The sequence below is a fragment of the Punica granatum genome, chromosome 3 (assembly GCF_007655135.1).
Source record: "Punica granatum isolate Tunisia-2019 chromosome 3, ASM765513v2, whole genome shotgun sequence".
NCBI classification, from domain to species: Eukaryota; Viridiplantae; Streptophyta; class Magnoliopsida; order Myrtales; family Lythraceae; genus Punica; species Punica granatum.
The window spans coordinates 8895320-8913049 of NC_045129.1; the positions used below are offsets into that span (position 1 = coordinate 8895320).

A 17730-nucleotide genomic window follows, 5' to 3' on the forward strand; every position below is an offset into this window, starting at 1 on the left:
TATCCACAAAATATTTTTAGAATAATTTTTGGTGTAAGATTTTGTAAAATTTGTTTTGGAATTTTAATTTTCAAACTTTTAATATTAAATATAATATTTTGTGATATTCTTCTTGGTTCCATGGCCCATACCATAGGAATACAATGAAATAAAAATCCTAAAGTCCCGTATGGTATGCTAGAATGGAATGGAAAGAAATGAATTCTATATAGGGAAATATAATGGTATTGAGTGAAAAAATATTATTTTCTTTAATGATCATTACAAAATGAATGAATATAATTATAATATTAGACTTATATAGCAAGATATCGTGTTATATGCATTCTTAGATATATAAATTAAAAGAACATATATAATAGTTCACAAATATAGCATGAAAGGAGGGAATGACCATTCCCTTTCTTTCTTGAGGTAATGCGCATTCTATCAAAATGAAGGAAAAAAATGATAATGAGGGAATGCCCTTTCCAACTTACATAAGAGACGCTAATAAGGAAATGAAGTGGAATAAACAAATGAACCTTCCATTCTATTCCCGCGTACCATACGGAGCCTAAATATTTAATTAAGGGAAACGGGTAGTTTCATCTGAGTATCGAACCTGAAATCTCTTGGTAAGCAAGCAAGGGCATGCGTCACTACGCTACACCTTCTTTGATTATTTTATGATATTTACCATCTGAATCTATAACCATATCATCGTTAGTAGTATTCATAAATTGTTAAAAATATATGATGCTATTTATAACCATAATATAAATAGGAATGTGATGGAATGTTGTTCACATTTTTTTTAAGTGAAAGTCAGTTCTTTGCCTTTGGTTATTTGTTTTACTTTTTTATCAGATAAAGGGATCAATTTAATAACACAGTAATTTACTTTTTTTATTTTTTAATATAGTTTTTTAGTGACGAAATTCAATTACCATCAATCATATAAATTAACATTTTAAAATACATATATATATATATATATATTGTATAATAAAATTGAAAAAAAAAGAAAAGAAAAGTGAATCTTATTATATCCCTTGCAATGCATGGACTTCACCACTAGTTTGATCAATAAAAAAATGTGACAACATCAATCATCAATATCACTTGATAATTGCTAAAGTCGAGGCCAAAGATCACCTCATGAGGAGCCGCAATGAGGCTTCCATCGCTCAAATGGTCATCGTGCACAGAACTCCCAATAATAGAAACTGGCACACGCATAGTGTTGCAAATGATGCAACGTGTGACTATCGTCCCGTAAATTTCGTAAAATAATCCGAGAAACAATTATATGCGTTTGACATTTAACGCAAATAGAAACCTTCTGACTTGTGACATATTAATACAGTTGAGGAGAAAAAGTTGGTACCTTAGTGGGTAATCGTGAGCTTTGCTCTTCTAACCTTAAAAGTTTTCTCGATTCATTTTTAACCTTGAAGCTTAAAGTAGCAAAATTGTTTTCGATGGTTGTGTCTAATGTCAATATCCACTGTCAAGTAAAGTCGGTAACTATAAACATAGCGGTAACAATAGTGATACCGGCTGATTTTTATTTTTTTTATTTTTTATAAGCTATGGTATTCGAAAGTCTAATTAGGTCATTACAAATCTCGTCGAGCCAGATCAGTCCACTAAAAGGTAAACTTCTCTCAACATGAATTTTCTCCATTTACAAGATTCGAACTCGAAATTTTATTTAAAGGGAACAAATGTCGAACCACTTAAACCAATCTATTTTGGTATCGGCTGAAATTATTTACGTCATCTGCATTCTTACGAGGTATAGCTAAGTTAATCAATATAGTAAAGCGATTATACAAGCTCCCTACAAGATCGAAGGCTAATAAGAAACATTCTTTCCTTGATTTTCTCGGTCAAGTTCCCTTACACTATCTCTCAACAAAGCAACCGTAATACTCGTTCTTCCACCAACAGAAGGAAATATTGACAATAGTTCCATGGCCTTGTTTTTAGTTTCTTTTTTTTCACATTACTACAACTGTGGATCAGACTGATCGAATACTGACATACTTCACGCAAAGACACGACAAACAACCGGAGATGGTTAGGAGGGAGGTGGTGGTGGCAGTGCTCACGACAGCCGCAGCCATAGTGGCAGCGACGACCGTCTTGTGGCGGTTGCAGGGGAGGAGGCAGCGGCAGCGAGAGAGGGCTCAGCGGATTCTACGCAAGTTTGCAAGGGAGAGCGCCACCCCGGTGCCTCTGCTATGGCGGGTGGCTGATGCCTTGGCCTCCAACATGGACGCGTCTCTGAGCACTTCAACCGATCAGAAGAGCAGCAATAGCACCCTCAACATGCTTGTGGCCTCCGTCGATTCTCTACCCACAGGGTCTGGATCTCCCTAAACCTTAACAGATCGACCATGTCTTCTTTAGATTCATGGGTGAAATCGACGTGACAATAGATTTTGTGGGTCAAACTTTATTTAGATCGAAATATATGGATTGGTTGTAAGTATGGTCGGTTCAATCATGTCTGTGGCCTCCCAAAAGAAGGGTAGAAAAGAAAAAAGAAAGCCGATCGAGTATCACGTACATGGCCTGGTCCGATGAACTTTGCAGCCTTAGACTTGGTAGTTCTGGTAGTAATATAGCGAATGTATGTTGATGTGCCGAATTCGATGTCATGAGGCCTTTTACGCTATAAGTAGTGCTGGAGTCACCAATTAGTCGATAGTTTATGATGTCCTCACAGGATCAGGCTGCTCCGTGCCATGCCTCGTGATTCACTTGATCCAGACTTAAAAGTTTATTTCGTGGATTAGGAGAAGAGCCAATTAAGATATTAGGAGAGCTCTTTATGATCAATGTCTAACTAGTAGCTGGTATGGCGAAGCTACCGAAAATCGCCCAACAAAGATAAATCTATGGAAGAACGAATTAGTTAATTATGCGAAAAGATGTATGTGTGTGAAGTTTGTGAGCTAATGGCTGCAGGGAAGAAGAAGGGATATACTATGGGGTGAATTTGAAATCGAAGGACTTTCTCTTACTCTCTGCCCGACTCGGAGGCAAGAAGACTCCCATTTCCGACTTACACCGGCAGGAAATTTCATTTCCTTCGCATGTCCTAAGTTCCACCACCTCTCAGGTACTTAAATCGAATTCATCGATAAAACAGTTATCAATAGCCTTTAAGCGTTGTGCGTACATATAGTTCGGAGTTCTTTTCTTGGCAGGAGGTATTCGATTTTGTCGCATCAAAAGTTGCAGAGTTCGTGGCGGGGTATCCGGGGGATAAAACTGAAAATTCGAAAGTTGGGAAGGGGCTTGGTTTCACGATTTCGTATCCTGTGGGCCATGCTGCAACGGAAGATAATTCTGCTTCAGGTCGTAATACTGCCATCAAGTGGAAGAGCTTCCTCGTTGACGACCCGGTTAAATTCTTAAGTTCTCCTCTCCATTTTGAAAGCTTTACATTTCAGCCCTCGTTCTTCCTAAATTTTCTCTCATTTGGACATAATTCAATTCAATTATCAAAATTTTATTGCTAATGAAAATTTGTCATCTTATAATTAGGTTCAAGATCAGAAACAGTTGCTAGGGGAGATCAACTCTGCTCTGAAGAAGCACGGTGTGGACATGCAAACCTTTGCCTTGGTAATTAATTACCGAAGGCAATCCTTAATTCAATTGCTCCTTAAATCTCAATTAATATAGGAAAGCAATCGTCACGGGGGAAAGTATTAACAAGAGTGCAATATAACTTTAGCGAAATAGCGGAGTTTCGGATTCGTTGATATAGCATGACCTCGTGCACAGGTTATCGACCCGGCTGGAGATCTAGCAGGTGGCCGCTACTACAGCCAGGACTGCGTGGCTGCGGTTACTCTGGGGACAGGAACGAGCGCAGCCTATACTGAACTGGCCGAATCAGTTCCACGGCCACGTTGGCTTGGAGTTTGGCCTAAGTCGGGCGAGATTGTAAGCTTAAGATGACACTGACCGACTCTCTTTACACATGTTCGATATTCTAAGTGTTATTAATTGTAGCTCTGGTCTCCTGACTCTCCATGATTCACACATGTAGCTTGTTACAATGGGTTGGGGGAACTTCAGTTGCTCTGACCTCCCAATCACCGAGTTCGACTCGTGTTTAGACGCAGAGAGCTCAAATCCTGGCAGCCAGGTACGGTATATGTCGATTCCGCATGCACTATTCCCGCCCGTAACTTGTGAGACTGCTGTCTGGCATATTGGAAAGTCGACATTGCATGGACAAAAACGTTTCTTTACTGGTACTTGTCAGTATAAGTACATGTGCTGCGATCGATTTCAGATATTTGAGAAGCTTATTTCGGGAACGTATCTGGGAGAAACTGTGAGGAGAGTACTGCTGAAGATGGCTCAGGAAACATTAATCTTTGGGAAGAAAGTGTCCGATGAACTTAAGACGCCTTACGTATTAAGGTATAAAGATCCATAAACTAAGGTAGATTTCTCTGTTCCGTTTATTTTTTTATGACTTGCATTCGAGTTTTTCCTAATTTAAATTCGATGGTGTTGTCCAAGCTCCTCGGACATGGCAGCTATGCATCAGGACACATCCGAGGATCGGGAGGTAGTGGCCGAGAAGCTAGTTAATATTTTCAAAGTACGGTATTGGCAGATCAAATTCAAGTATCTCTCGGTAGCTTATCTCTTCAGCTCTCATATTGGAAACTTATCCCAGATCACTGACACAACTTCAACGGCGAGAGAAATCGTGGCCGAGGTCTGTGACATAGTCGCTGAGCGCGGAGCAAGGCTTGCTGCAGCAGGGATTGTCGGGATTATAAAGAAGCTCAAAAGGATCAATGATCGCAAAAGCATCGTCACCATCGAGGGCGAGCTCTATGAGCACTACAGGGTATTCAGGAATTACCTGCACAGCAGCATGTGGGAGATGCTAGGGAAGGAGCTCTCAGACAACATTGTGATCGAGCATTCTCACGGAGGGTCGGGATCCGGGGCCATCTTTCTTGCTGCAACTCAACAGGCTGCTCAGAGTACAGTCGATAACGAATGAGATTTATATTTCTCTTTTTTGGTAGTTTTTCAGAGGAAAACCATGGCAAAGATATGAGGTTCTTTTCTCTTCTTCAAGTACTAGCCGTTGGAGATGACAGACATGGTCTTATGGCATGGCAAATCTGCCTTCAATTTTCTCGTTCTCATGGTCTAATTAATACGGTTTCAAAGATATGGTAGGTCCAGTGGAAATTTCAGCATATTCTACCTAAGCAGAAGAAATACATTTTTTTTTCTGACGAAAAGGCAATCCTCCGATCTGCCGAGAGCTGAGTTGATGATTAATTGCCCTAAAAAGTGTCTGAAATTACATTTGCCCTCATAAAATCGTTCACGGATCCAATTTAAATGTGTAAATTGAACCCGAGATGAATGGTCAGTAGGGTTAATGTTACAATTCCTCGGATGGAAAAGGCACACTGCCCTTTAATAAAACTGAGATGGACTTCTCTCCTTGGTCTAATCATCTTGGATGCATGTTGGAGAACGAAAGTTCATTAATGGAGGCTGGCGTTGAACGAGCAGAGGGTCACTCTGGTTGGGCTAGAGCTTGATTATTCGTCATTGAAGAGTCAGTTAAAAATGCCGGATGGGAAGGCATAGGAAGGCTTTGACTCTCAGTGTTCAGCATCAAAGTAACGGAAGCCGTGGTAGGTCGACGAGCCACATCCTCTTGAACGCACAGCAATGCTATGTGAATGCAGTAGAGGATTTCACCTACTGGACTGCCCTTGAGAAAATGGTCTACCAGGTTCATTGCCGTTCCTTTTTTCCAGTTGTTCCACGCCTGAAATGAACACGTGCCCAAGAAACTAAATCTTATCACGTGCAGAAGCCCATGAAAGTCGAAGTATCTTTTGGATCGTAAAGACAGAAGATGCAAAAAAAATTATCATATGTGGAACATGTACACCTGTGAAAGTCGATCCATCACTCCAATCAGATAGCCGATGGAGATGCTGGTTTCCAAATCAATTCCGATTTATGGTTCTTCAAATGCTAAAAGATCAGTTGTTTCTTTCCCTAAGCTGTGAGAAGATAAGGTACCATGACCTTATGCATTCTGAGCATTATCAGTTAATAACATTTTCTTCCTTAGAGTCGCAATATTTGTGACGAGGATATTAGGACATCTTGAATTAAAGAATCAGATGAGTTTCATATGAACTCTTGCATAGCCTTTTAAAGCACAGAATTTTCCGGCTTGCTTGAGGAATTTTCTAAAATTTTTCCATTTGATGGAGAAATTGAGCTAATAAAATGCACACTTACATAGCTTGCCAGGTGAGCTGAAGAACCAAAAATGTCCAAAAATCCATTCTTCTGACCGCTGATGATCTCTAGTACCATGACCCCAAAACTGTAAACATCTGTCTTCAAAGAGATCTCTCCATGTTGCACATACTCGGGAGGCATATAACCGCTGAAATATGGAATAGAACACTATTCAGGATGAACCATTTATTGATGCCCCAAGGCGGAGTCTCAAAAATACTTACAATGTACCAGCAATATTTATCGTTCTTTCACTGCTTTGGTCTGAAGGAAATAGTCTTGCTGTGCCAAAATCCGCTATCTTCGGGTTCATTTTCTCATCCAGTAGGATATTCGCTGGTTTCAGATCGCAGTGGATGAGCCTAAGTTGTGAGTCAACATGAAGATAAAGGAGCCCCCGAGCGATTCCTTTTATAATCTTATAGCGCTTCGTCCAGTCTAACAGTACACGTTTGTTTGGATCTGCATGACAATATTCATGCAACCCGTGCTAATTGATGTAAAAGCTTGAGCAAGTCAAGAGATCAAAGCATGAATAGAAGAATGAAGAAGGCCCAGGTTGTGGAGTTGAATCGCTTGAGCTTGTCTGACTAGAAGCCATGTCAAAATACTTTTTGGTAAACTGAAATTTCAGTACCTGATATGAACCTATCGAGGCTTGCATAAGGAACAAACTCGTAAATTATGATCCTCTCTCCACCTTCAAAGCAGAACCCGACAAGCTTAACCAAGTTCCTGTGTTGGAGTCTGACCATCAACATTATCTCATTCTTGAATTGCTTCTTACCCTCATTAGAGCAACCTTCAAGCCTCTTTACTGCAATTTGTCGTCCACCCTTAAGTTTCCCCTATCAATACAAACTACATTAGTTAGATAACTTTGAGAAGCAAGCATTATATCTTTGTATAAAATGAATGAATCATTATTTACCTTGTAAACTTTCCCGAATCCGCCTTGTCCGAGTTTGGTAGTGTTAGAGAAGTCATTTGTGGCAGCTCTGATCTCGCTCAGCTTAAATAGCCAGCTATCATCTCCTGACGACCAGTCTTCCGTAGAAGCGAGGAATGCTATTGTAGGATCTTCTGGAAAAATAGCAAATAAATCTCGTTAATCCTGTCTTTTTTTCGAGGAAAAAGACTAGCTCAAGTGTTTATGAACTAGGAATGTACAATTTTTTTTCTTCCATACCATATGTACAGATGTCCTCCCACTGAGGGATTATTATTTTTTTTATGTTGTATTATTTAAGTCTATATGCACTTAAATACTAATATGACGCATGTCATTTTTTATCATAAAAAGAGAGAAAATATCAATATTATTCTTTTGGCTTAACATATTTTAGACCTAATATTTGAGCACGGTTAAATCTTATGGACTTCCTGTCATGAGAATTTGTATGTATCATCTCATGGATTAACTCTCACCTGTTACATGAATTTTATCAGGTCACTTGAACCCGTTATTGTAGGGTAAATCAGTTCAAGTTTCCTACATATGTTGATATTTGATATTGATATTTTTGTGTTTTGGGTTCGGGTTAAAGATGATGCATAACGCCGCCATACAATACATAGATGTACCGATAAGAGCAGAAGAATCTGTTCAGTGCAAATCAATTTTTCAATTTCAGATTAAACGTAGAATACATAAAACTTCATTACCCAACAATTTCTACTCATAACATTATAAAGAATTTACAGAATCAATAAGAAGTTCTGTAACTTCTAACATTGCATAAAACAGCATAAAGAAAATAAGATTCAAAAGTTTATCCTCAGAAAACACAAACTTTTATACTAAATTCAACTGGCATTTTATTTATTCTCTCAATGTTTATTACATTGTAATGCTCAAGCAAAGTTGATGCTTATCAGGAAATTCCATTTCATTCTCCGATATATATAACGTTTTTCCAGCAAAGTGAAAATTTGGCATGAACCACGAGTTCCATGCTCATTCCTTGTGATCTCTCAGTGGGGTGTTAGCGAACTTCCACGAGCATCGAAGCAAGTATTCAAATGTGCGATCACCGGCAACTTCATCAATTGGCATAGCATCAGAGATCTCCTTCAAGTCCTCTCCAGTAAGTTTCAGCCTCAAGGACTCGATGTTACTCTCGAGATTCTTCATCTTCGTCGTGCCTATAAACAAGCACAAGTTTGGAGTCGTGATAAACGGTAGAACAATCTCCAATTTTTGCGTATCCGGGAAATAATTGGAAATGGAAGTTAAAAGTAAACTCACCAGGAATAGGTGCAACATCATCCCCCTGATGGAGAACCCAGGAAAGAGCGAGCTGAGCAGGGCTGCACCCGTGTTTTTCCGCCAGTTTCTCAATCTGGAAATAGAAAATCTTGTTCTTGTCCAAGTTCTCTCCCTTAAACCTTGGGTGCGATTCCAGAAGGCTGTTTGCTGGTATGGTCTCAGTGATCGCCTTTCCCCCGAAAAACCCTCCGCCAATGGGACTGTATGGAACTATTCCGATCCCGAGCTCCCTGACATTTCCAACAATTCAAGAAGGAAAATTTTGTCAAATTACAGACAAAATAACCGGGAATTTTAGAACTATTTGGAATGCTGCTGCAATTCACCTGCAGAGGGGGACGATCTCCTCCTCGATATCGCGAGTCCAGAGAGACCACTCCATCTGAACAGCAGTGATCGGGTGGACCGCATGGGCCCTCCTTATTGTCTCAGGGCTCGCTTCCGACAAGCCGATGTACTTGATCTTCCCTTCTACCACCAGCTTCTTCAGTTCCTCCATCTGTGAAATTTTCCCGCACACTTAGTTTAACCAATTAATGTGCCTAAAGCTTTTTCAAAAATGGTCATAACTTGGACATAATTTATTCGACAGTCTTACGGTTTCTTCAATAGGGATGGTGGTATCAACCCGGTGCTGATAGTAAAGGTCGATGTAGTCCACATCGAGACGTTTCAGGCTCGCCTCGCAACATGATCGGACGTACTCACGGGTTCCTCTGACCACGATATCCCCTTTAAAATCAATCTTCACAACCCCAAACTTTGTGGCTAACTGGACCTTCTCTCGGGGCAGTTTCTTCAATGCCTGCAAGAAAAGCATATTAAAGCTGCCGATCATAATGGCCACGACATTGACATCATTAAACTCTGTAAAGCTGTCACACCTTTCCGACAAGGATCTCATTTGTATTGTTCCCATAGATGTCGGACGTGTCAAAGAAGGTTATGCCTCTCTTGAAGGCCTCAGTGATGATTGAAATCCCGACATCTTCCGGGACGGGATCGTTGTAATTCCCAGTAAGTCCCATGCATCCATATCCCAGTTTCGAAACCTAGCAAGAATCAACAAAACGATGTCACAAACTATGCTGCTCTGTGGTAATATAAACAACGTCGTCGATTTAGCGAATGAATCACGACAAAGGAAGGCCAAAGCGAGTACATCGAGCCCCTGAGTCCCGAGCTTCACTCTAGGAATCTGAATCCTCTGTTCTTCTGCCATTTTTCTCGTCCCCTGTTTCTCTCTATGCACTACCTTGATCCTTGCCCCTTGGTTCATGAATCCCATCTATATATATAAACAGAGAGATTCAGATATGACGTGACCGATGATAGGAGCATAACGCAAGCAGGTATGTAAGCTCTGAAGAATATTACGTGGATTCCAGCAATGTTTTGTAATATGACTTTTCTTCTAGGAAAGTTGTCCAATTTCCAGTTGAACTGCGAGAAAAGTGTTTCTACCATATCGAGTTATCTCTCATCTCTTAATAATCTAATACACCATTTGATTTTAACTCTAACTTTAACTCTACTCACTACACAATAAAAATTAATTCTTCCAATTCAAAAAAGTGAACCCCATATATAAACTCACATACAACTCAATTATACTCAATTCAATTTTTAATACTAAATTATCTCAACTATTCATTAATTTTCATACTTTTTCTCATAATTCAATAACACAATTATTACAACCAAATTAAAATTAAAACTTAACTCTACTTAACTCTAAAACCAAACACACCAATCTCTTGTACAAAGAGGCCTGTGGCACTTTCATGATTTTTCTTTTCTATTTTTTTATTTGTTTGGCCGCAAATCTATATCTATGAATATATATATATATATATATATAAACAAAGCACACGCCAAATTCTCACGCCGCCACCTCATCAAAAAGAGCTCTATCGATTTGTCATGTCATCACTTATGTATTAAAGAAATTTTTTATGTTTAAATAATACAATTTCCTTATTCTATAAGAATCAATATATCTCAAGATTCTATGCTTGTGAAGTCCAACGTGTGTATATATATTATATCACACAAAGATTCAGAATAAACAAAATAGTAAAGTTGAAATATATATATAGACTAGGTTCTTATACCTGCACATAATACTTATGTTCCTAATCTTATATATATATATATATATATATATATATATATATGCACGTGATACTTATTTTTCCTTGACTGCACATAATACTTATGTTCTTAAATCCTAATCTTTTCCACATATATACATATATATACCTGCACGTAATACTTATTTTTCCCTTAACTATAAGTATAAGTTTTAATTTTTGCACGTAATTGAGGGATGACTTTTACACTTATTATTATTATGAGGATAAATTTGGGTTAGTATGATAAGACTTTCGTTTTCAGGACAATATATATCGAGCTTCACCTATCACACTTTAATATGCATGGTGATTCATTGATAGAGATTATTGAGAATAATAATTTAAATATGAAAGTTAATTCCGAATTAATTTTGAACCAAACATCAATAAAGGAATCAAACTCTGATTCCCCTTTGCCGTTTGTATGTATATATATACATACGAACGACAATAATATTATAATCTCCATGTTAAATCAAACAAAAACTAAAATTAGTCATTTCGTTTCCAATTCCGCTTCATTTAAATATGTATATTATTTCATTATGACTTAAAAATAGTAAATTTTTATATTTGACATATTTTTCTAACTATTTTTAAATCTTGTATTTTAAGAAATTATTGAGAAGACTATATTTTCTAACTATAATATATATATATATATGACGTTTAACATATATTATGATATATATTATGTATATATATCTTATATCTTTACTCGTGAATATATAAATGGAAAAGAAAATTACAACAAAATATATAATAGAATTTGGATATATTTTTATTGCATTATGTATATATTACTATAGATTTTTAAAAATTATGTTTCCTTTTATTGAATTTGATTTCTCTCTTTTCAATTTACTATATATGTTTTTAATGTTGCTCAAATTTTTTGACAAGAATATCATGAAATAATAAAGTATGAAGGCCATTCTCCTATTCCATCTTCCGTAGGAAGTTTTTCACTATGTTCGGAGCTTTCCAATGCCTGCTCAAGATTTAAATTGTAGATGATTTGATCTCATTCAACTCCATATATGTTATATCATAATGAGATGACTTTTTTTTTATATAAGAACAATTTATATAAAAGAATCCAATTTTTCTTCTTATATTTAGTCGGGGGTTTTGAGTCGATAGTTTAAATTTTTGGTAGGAGTTTTGTTAGGATATCAATTACTTCAGCGTATTCTATTGTTTTTATATATTTTATGCAAAATAGTTACGTTTATGCAGAAATGTTGCATTTACTTATTGAGAATCCAATCATTTTATTTTAACCTTTATTTTCTATAAAATAATTTTTTTTAATGATAGATATCTAATATTTTTTAACAGATGATTTATTTAGTTTTCTTCGGATTGATTTGGGAGTGCTGCTGTTGATGGAGAAGTACTGAAACAAAATTATTGAAAAATAAGTGTCAATTTCAGAATAAGTTAAAGTATTTGAAAGAAACTAATTTAAAACTCTTAAAAGTAAGAAAGATAATTATTAATACTTGAAATAGAATAAGCAGAAACAGATTTCATAAGCATCTATTAACCTAATTTGAAAAATCATGTTTGCAACTGCAATTTCAGCCCAAATCGTTATTACAAAAACTCTCACCAAATACCAATATTGCGTTTGGTTTCATAGTAGGATTTTAAAATCAGATTTTGATTTTGAAAAAGAGTGGTATAAATGGGACCCACCCTTTGACTTTGTATGAATTATTTTGTTTTGTTGTGGAAAAAAGTGATATAAATGGGGCTCACTCTTTGAATTTGTATGAGTTATTTTATTTTGTTGTGGGTAGAATTAAGTTAGAATTGTGATTCTAAAATTTCATCCACAAACCAAACAAGCCCTTAAAATCTCCTTAAAATTATAAGGGAAAGTAATTATGGTATTGTATTGTTTTGGCTTTTGGGAAACTATATGTACATGCCAAGAAATCAAGGTTTAATGCTTATGTAGTTAATTATTTGCAAAGCCTTCACAATATCATCAAATTATATAAAATACATATAAATGCAATCTCTTACGTTTTTATTTTTTTATAATCAATAACCATATATATATATCTGAGAATAAATAACAAAAATATTCTAAATACGTCTTATTAGCAATAATTAATTGAAAAAACTTATTTTTCCATAATAATTATTTTAAGTAACTATATTTCAGTTGCTTTTTTCTAAGATAATTTTCTTAGATTGCATATTTCCTATGTAAAATTATTTTTAAATTAAAATAATATTTTGTAATTATTTTGCTTTCCTAAATATTCATTTCAATGATAGCTTTCCTTAATATTATCAAAGTGTTTGATTCCAAATTGGAATACTTTATTGAACAGGAGATTCCGAATAGGCAATTGACCTCGAATTAACTTATTTATGGTTACGTTAGCAGAATGAAATCACTAAAGTACCATAATATAAACTAAATTATGTTAACGTAATACTACTAATATCAATAAAATTGTATCGTATAATTTTATTTAATTAATCTATATTGCGTATTATTCGACAATTTTTAAATATTCACCGCACAACGTGCGGGTATTCATATAGTTTTATAGTGCTAAAATAAATATAAAAAAAAGGCCCATATGAACTTCTTAATGACACATGTCGTCCTTTAAAAAAGAAAAAAGTTTCCCAACTCTTGTATATTTCATAAAATTTCTATAAACTTGAATAAGCTTTCACTTATATCCCTGTATTCTTTTTAATATGTTTTGATACAGTTCTCATGTGTTTTTCTCATCCCCTTCCAAGCACATCTTCTTGAAGTTGACTTTAAAATAGAATGGGCTACTTATGTTGTAAACAAGTTAAATTATGATTATTTTGATTTATACATATATATATATATATATTACATCATTGTTAAAGGATTTTTTTTTCTTAAATACTTCTAGCCAGCTAACATATCTATTTATTTTGAAACAATATATCATCTATCAATAAACTCTTGAAATCATTAAGCTAACCTCGAAAGTGCAACAAACAAAAGTAAATCTAAATGGTTCTTATATAATTTTCCAAAAGAATTCATTTTATCACTTTTTTACCATTTTTAGTTAATACTCTTTATTATTTTTGTCGCTCTTCCATTTTGATCTTTCCAAAATAATTTCCGGAAGAGTATGACCTATTTATTTTCTAAATATATTGCATTATAATAATTTTAGTGTTGATTATATTTATAATTTTGTCTGTAATATAATATTATCAACTTTTTTCTTAACATTTTCACTCTCATTTGTACTGCAATATATCTGTTGTAGTTTGTATTCTTTTTTATCGAAATGATATAAGTATTTTTCTTAATTTAAGTGCATCTTCAAAAGTATTAGATCATATAAAATTATCAAAATGACATGAAAGTAGAGTAATAAACTAAACTTATAACGTAACAAGGAACAGAGAATAATGCGATGGATTCTTGTAAGAGTTCCTGAACAGGATACAAGAGAATGTATCGAAACCAGAAGCAGAACGGAAAAATCCACAACAGGATGTGAACGTAATGCATCTTGTCTCAAAAGCGCGGCATCTCATCTTCCATGGGATCGACCAAAGTCGGTATTGATGAAAGAAGATGCTCAACCTCAATCCTCACGCCAGTTTCTTCCGCAATTCTCATTCAGGCACCAATAGAAGGTTGTCATTGGCTCGTCTGCAGATCGAATCTGGGCTTGATGGTAGATGGCTTTCCCATGGCCACAGTGCGGGCATGTCACTGCAGCAACACGAAAAAACAAGGTTCACAAATTTCTGTTCTAAACTTACATACAACCGCAGTTCTTTTATTCACCAGGGTTTAACCGCTAATACGGAACATCGACTAATCCAATGTTTGCGGAACTCCGTCAAGTCCTAGCCAATCTACGGTGATAGTCTGCTGCTGTGTAAATCATTGCTTTCTTAACAAATGAAATATCCGAAAACTCGTCATTGTTTTCTTTATGATATTTTGGGACCTGGAAAACAAGAAGGCTACTTGAATGGAATGGGATTGCCTACAAAACGATCCAATTCTTTAGGACAGCGATTCCAATCCATTCCATTCTGTTTCCGACCCACCACACAAAACATAAAAGAAAGGATCATTTTTCCTTTCATCGAGCTTTTAAGCGGTCGAGTTCTATAGTCCACACCGGAGAAGTAACCGCCACTTTTCCAATCAGTCCAACAAAATAAATAGACAACAAGCAGCCCTGACGGAGAGAAAGACGGAATTGCTTAAAATAGACAAACCTCCATCAATCTGCGGCCCGTTCTTGCGATCCTCCTCGGAAAAGACCGGTTCGATCTTCTTCCTGACTAGGTGCTGCTTCCTCTTAATTTTAACCTGCAAGCACAAAAGGGCAATACAATTAGAAGCCATATCCCGTGCCACAAAAGAAAAAAAAAATTCGAGGTTATCGAACAATATGAAACACGGTATCGATGCAGCACCTTGCTCTCGATGTTGCAGACGTAGGGGCACGTGGGGCAAAAGAACCGAGACGGCCGGTCCCTGTGGGGCAGCTCGTACTGCAACAGGTTCCCGCAGGTCGGGCAGAACTCCATGCTGCGTACCTCCCTGCATTCCAAAGCAAATAAATGGATGATGAGTTCCCATGATCACACAGTGACGGAGCTGCTGATGCTAATTATCGAGAACGCCAAATTCAAGGTCCATAGCAGTGGGAACTCAAAGGAAGCTCTTCGGAGAGCGCCCCGCCTATGACTATGAGATTACAAAAACCATGAACGAGAAGTTTTTACCTATCTTACTTCGACCGGCCAATAACGCGGCGGCAGCAGGGGAGCGGAAGGAGTAGAGTGGCGGTGCTGAACAGATCAGTGCCCGCCGGCGCCGATATTGGGGAGCGGTCGAGGCACACACAGAGAGAGAGAAAGAGAGAGAGAGCACAAATTAGGAAGTGAAAACCAATGGGCTGGGCCTTACGAAGAAAGGCCCAGGACAAGAACACATGGGCTTTTTTGCAGTCGGTTTGGTCCAATCAACCACAATTTTTCTTTTCTTTTCTTTTTTAACATTAATTTTATATCCTCAGCAAATATTGGATCGAGCCTAAAGCAGACGTATCATGTGAATTAGCTAGATCTAGTTCAAAAAACTAAAATTTAAGTAAATTACTTATATTTTTGGTTAATTATTTCGTTAAAAGTGATGGACTGTAGTCCCTCTTTCATGACTGTATCATAAAATTTCCTAAAACTATGACATTAGTACTATTGTTAATTATAACGGCATATACCGAAGAAAAAAATCAAGGGAACTGCAGAATACTTATCCAGCATAGCTGCAACTGTAGACATCTACTCGAGTTATGTACAAGTGACCGAGGAATGTGTCATTAGTGGGACTACATCATGTATTAATTACGACCACGAGAAGCTTACAGAAGGATCTGTTATTAGTAGATGGTTGCTGCGATTGAAAGGCTTGGAAGAATAAGTGTTAACTATATAGATGATTTTCTTAACAGAACGCAATCTGCATCTACATGTCAATGAACATTACAATGTCTGGATAAATTTTCTGTAGATGTTCACCCAAAAATAAAAAATAAAACAAGGATAAATTTATGCCCCTGGCGTGCGTAAGGAAAAGCCTAGTATATATAGGGCTATTTTTCTTACTGCAAGTCATTCGAGCTCGAAGTCTATATTTCCCGAAAAATGTGCTTCTCTTAAGAAGATGAGAATCAAGGTTCCATCGATCTCTTCAGCAAACACTTCATCAATGGAAATCAAAGACATGATCAGTCGTGGCATACTCACATCGCTACGGATTTAAAATTAATGCCTGGGGAGTCAGTGTTCTCTCTTCTCCATGTATATGTACGATCCCATGCATTCCTATCCAAGCAAGACCTGAAAATGACCTTAGCTTGGGAATGAATACAAAAATATGCACGGAAATACCAATATATCCTCCCTCTTGTCTCATCCCATTTACTTCCATCTCGGGAGATCTTGCAGCAGCTTGGAACATGTTCGTGCCGATTTCGACCGTGGCATTGCTTCTACGCTCCCAAAATATGAAGTTCTGCTGGTTCTTGCGATAATTCTTCTCTCTCTCTCTCTCTCGGGAGTTTGTCGGTGTGAATTGGAACATACAGGCAAAGCCCTCAATAACCCTTAAAACAACGAATACGGCAGATCTCTGGAACTTCCGCGTTCTGCATACCCTTTTCGGAATTGTTTCGGTTGCAAGAAAGTTTTAAATCATCTCTCTTGGAGGTTTCTTCACTCACAGGCAACAATACAATTCAAAGCCCACATGCCGCAGCAATGGGCCTAGGAAAGTTAAATTTGGATTATCTATGGTCCCCCACCATCAGCCTAGTTTGCATCCACCTGTTCGTTCAGGACCACCAATTCATGATATCATGGTCCAATTTTGCTCGGTTTCGATCCATACCACTAGACTTTTGGTTCCTATGGCACTCTTCCATTGACGCTAACGTGCTCTGGTTCGGGAATGGCACTGCATAGCACGCGTGCATGCTTCTTTCTAATTGTACATGTTCAATCGTTGATACCGAACTGGCAAGTAACGGATTAACAATGTGAATGAACAATATATCGGTCGGATAAAACCGTACTAAGTATCAATTGAGTTTTGGGATGAAGTCTGAAGCAAGCATTTCTTGCTTTGAACTTATATTTTTGGATTTTAGGTTACGGAAGGATCCATTCTAGTAGAGGGTAAACAGATGGACAAACAATGGTAGTTTGGTACCACATATATATGTATATATTTTCATGAAATTATGGAAAAGAATAAGGCATATATACAACATTTGTCAGAATTATTTTTCTTAATTGATGACATTTTTTTTACTTATCATCGGCAGTCTAATCATTGCTTTAACAATCACAATTTTGTGTAGAAAGCAAACATCAAACAACCTCAATTTGGTTGAAAATAAACATCAAACGTTAATCTCCATTTGATGTAGAAAAGTTCCAATCGCAAATAAATACATAAAGGTAGAATCAAAT

General features: G+C 36.8%; 4 protein-coding genes across 5 annotated transcripts; 1 reads left to right on the forward strand and 3 right to left on the reverse strand.

The window, feature by feature from the left end:
- Window positions 1-1870: 1870 nt before the first annotated feature.
- Window positions 1871-5203, forward strand: LOC116199524 (probable hexokinase-like 2 protein). Of its 2 annotated transcripts, none has more exons than XM_031529895.1 (9): window positions 1871-2351; window positions 2959-3112; window positions 3201-3398; window positions 3541-3621; window positions 3784-3945; window positions 4052-4150; window positions 4301-4431; window positions 4534-4582; window positions 4694-5203. In XM_031529895.1, exons 1-9 carry the CDS (start codon window positions 2062-2064, stop codon window positions 5027-5029), a joined length of 1500 nt encoding a protein of 499 aa, XP_031385755.1. In that variant the 5' UTR covers window positions 1871-2061; the 3' UTR covers window positions 5030-5203. The 2 variants fall into 2 exon arrangements, with proteins under 2 accessions (XP_031385755.1, XP_031385754.1); XM_031529894.1 differs by having other exon boundaries at window positions 1876-2351; window positions 4534-4615.
- A 357-nt stretch (window positions 5204-5560) lies between these two features.
- Window positions 5561-7588, reverse strand: LOC116200349 (putative receptor-like protein kinase At4g00960). The gene is made up of 6 exons (XM_031531204.1): window positions 7576-7588; window positions 7238-7389; window positions 6944-7154; window positions 6531-6768; window positions 6304-6454; window positions 5561-5818 (listed from the first exon to the last, which is right to left on the reverse strand). Exons 1-6 carry the CDS (start codon window positions 7586-7588, stop codon window positions 5561-5563), a joined length of 1023 nt encoding a protein of 340 aa, XP_031387064.1.
- Window positions 7589-8077: 489 nt separating this feature from the next.
- LOC116199525 (perakine reductase-like) lies at window positions 8078-9884 on the reverse strand. Its single transcript, XM_031529896.1, has 6 exons — window positions 9738-9884; window positions 9460-9627; window positions 9174-9380; window positions 8902-9074; window positions 8555-8805; window positions 8078-8451 (listed from the first exon to the last, which is right to left on the reverse strand). Exons 1-6 carry the CDS (start codon window positions 9861-9863, stop codon window positions 8264-8266), a joined length of 1113 nt encoding a protein of 370 aa, XP_031385756.1. The 5' UTR covers window positions 9864-9884; the 3' UTR covers window positions 8078-8263.
- Window positions 9885-14083: 4199 nt separating this feature from the next.
- Window positions 14084-15641, reverse strand: LOC116198725 (DNA-directed RNA polymerase III subunit RPC10-like). The gene is made up of 4 exons (XM_031528947.1): window positions 15481-15641; window positions 15169-15295; window positions 14968-15061; window positions 14084-14449 (listed from the first exon to the last, which is right to left on the reverse strand). Exons 2-4 carry the CDS (start codon window positions 15280-15282, stop codon window positions 14319-14321), a joined length of 339 nt encoding a protein of 112 aa, XP_031384807.1. The 5' UTR covers window positions 15283-15295; window positions 15481-15641; the 3' UTR covers window positions 14084-14318.
- Between the last annotated feature and the right edge of the window lie 2089 nt (window positions 15642-17730).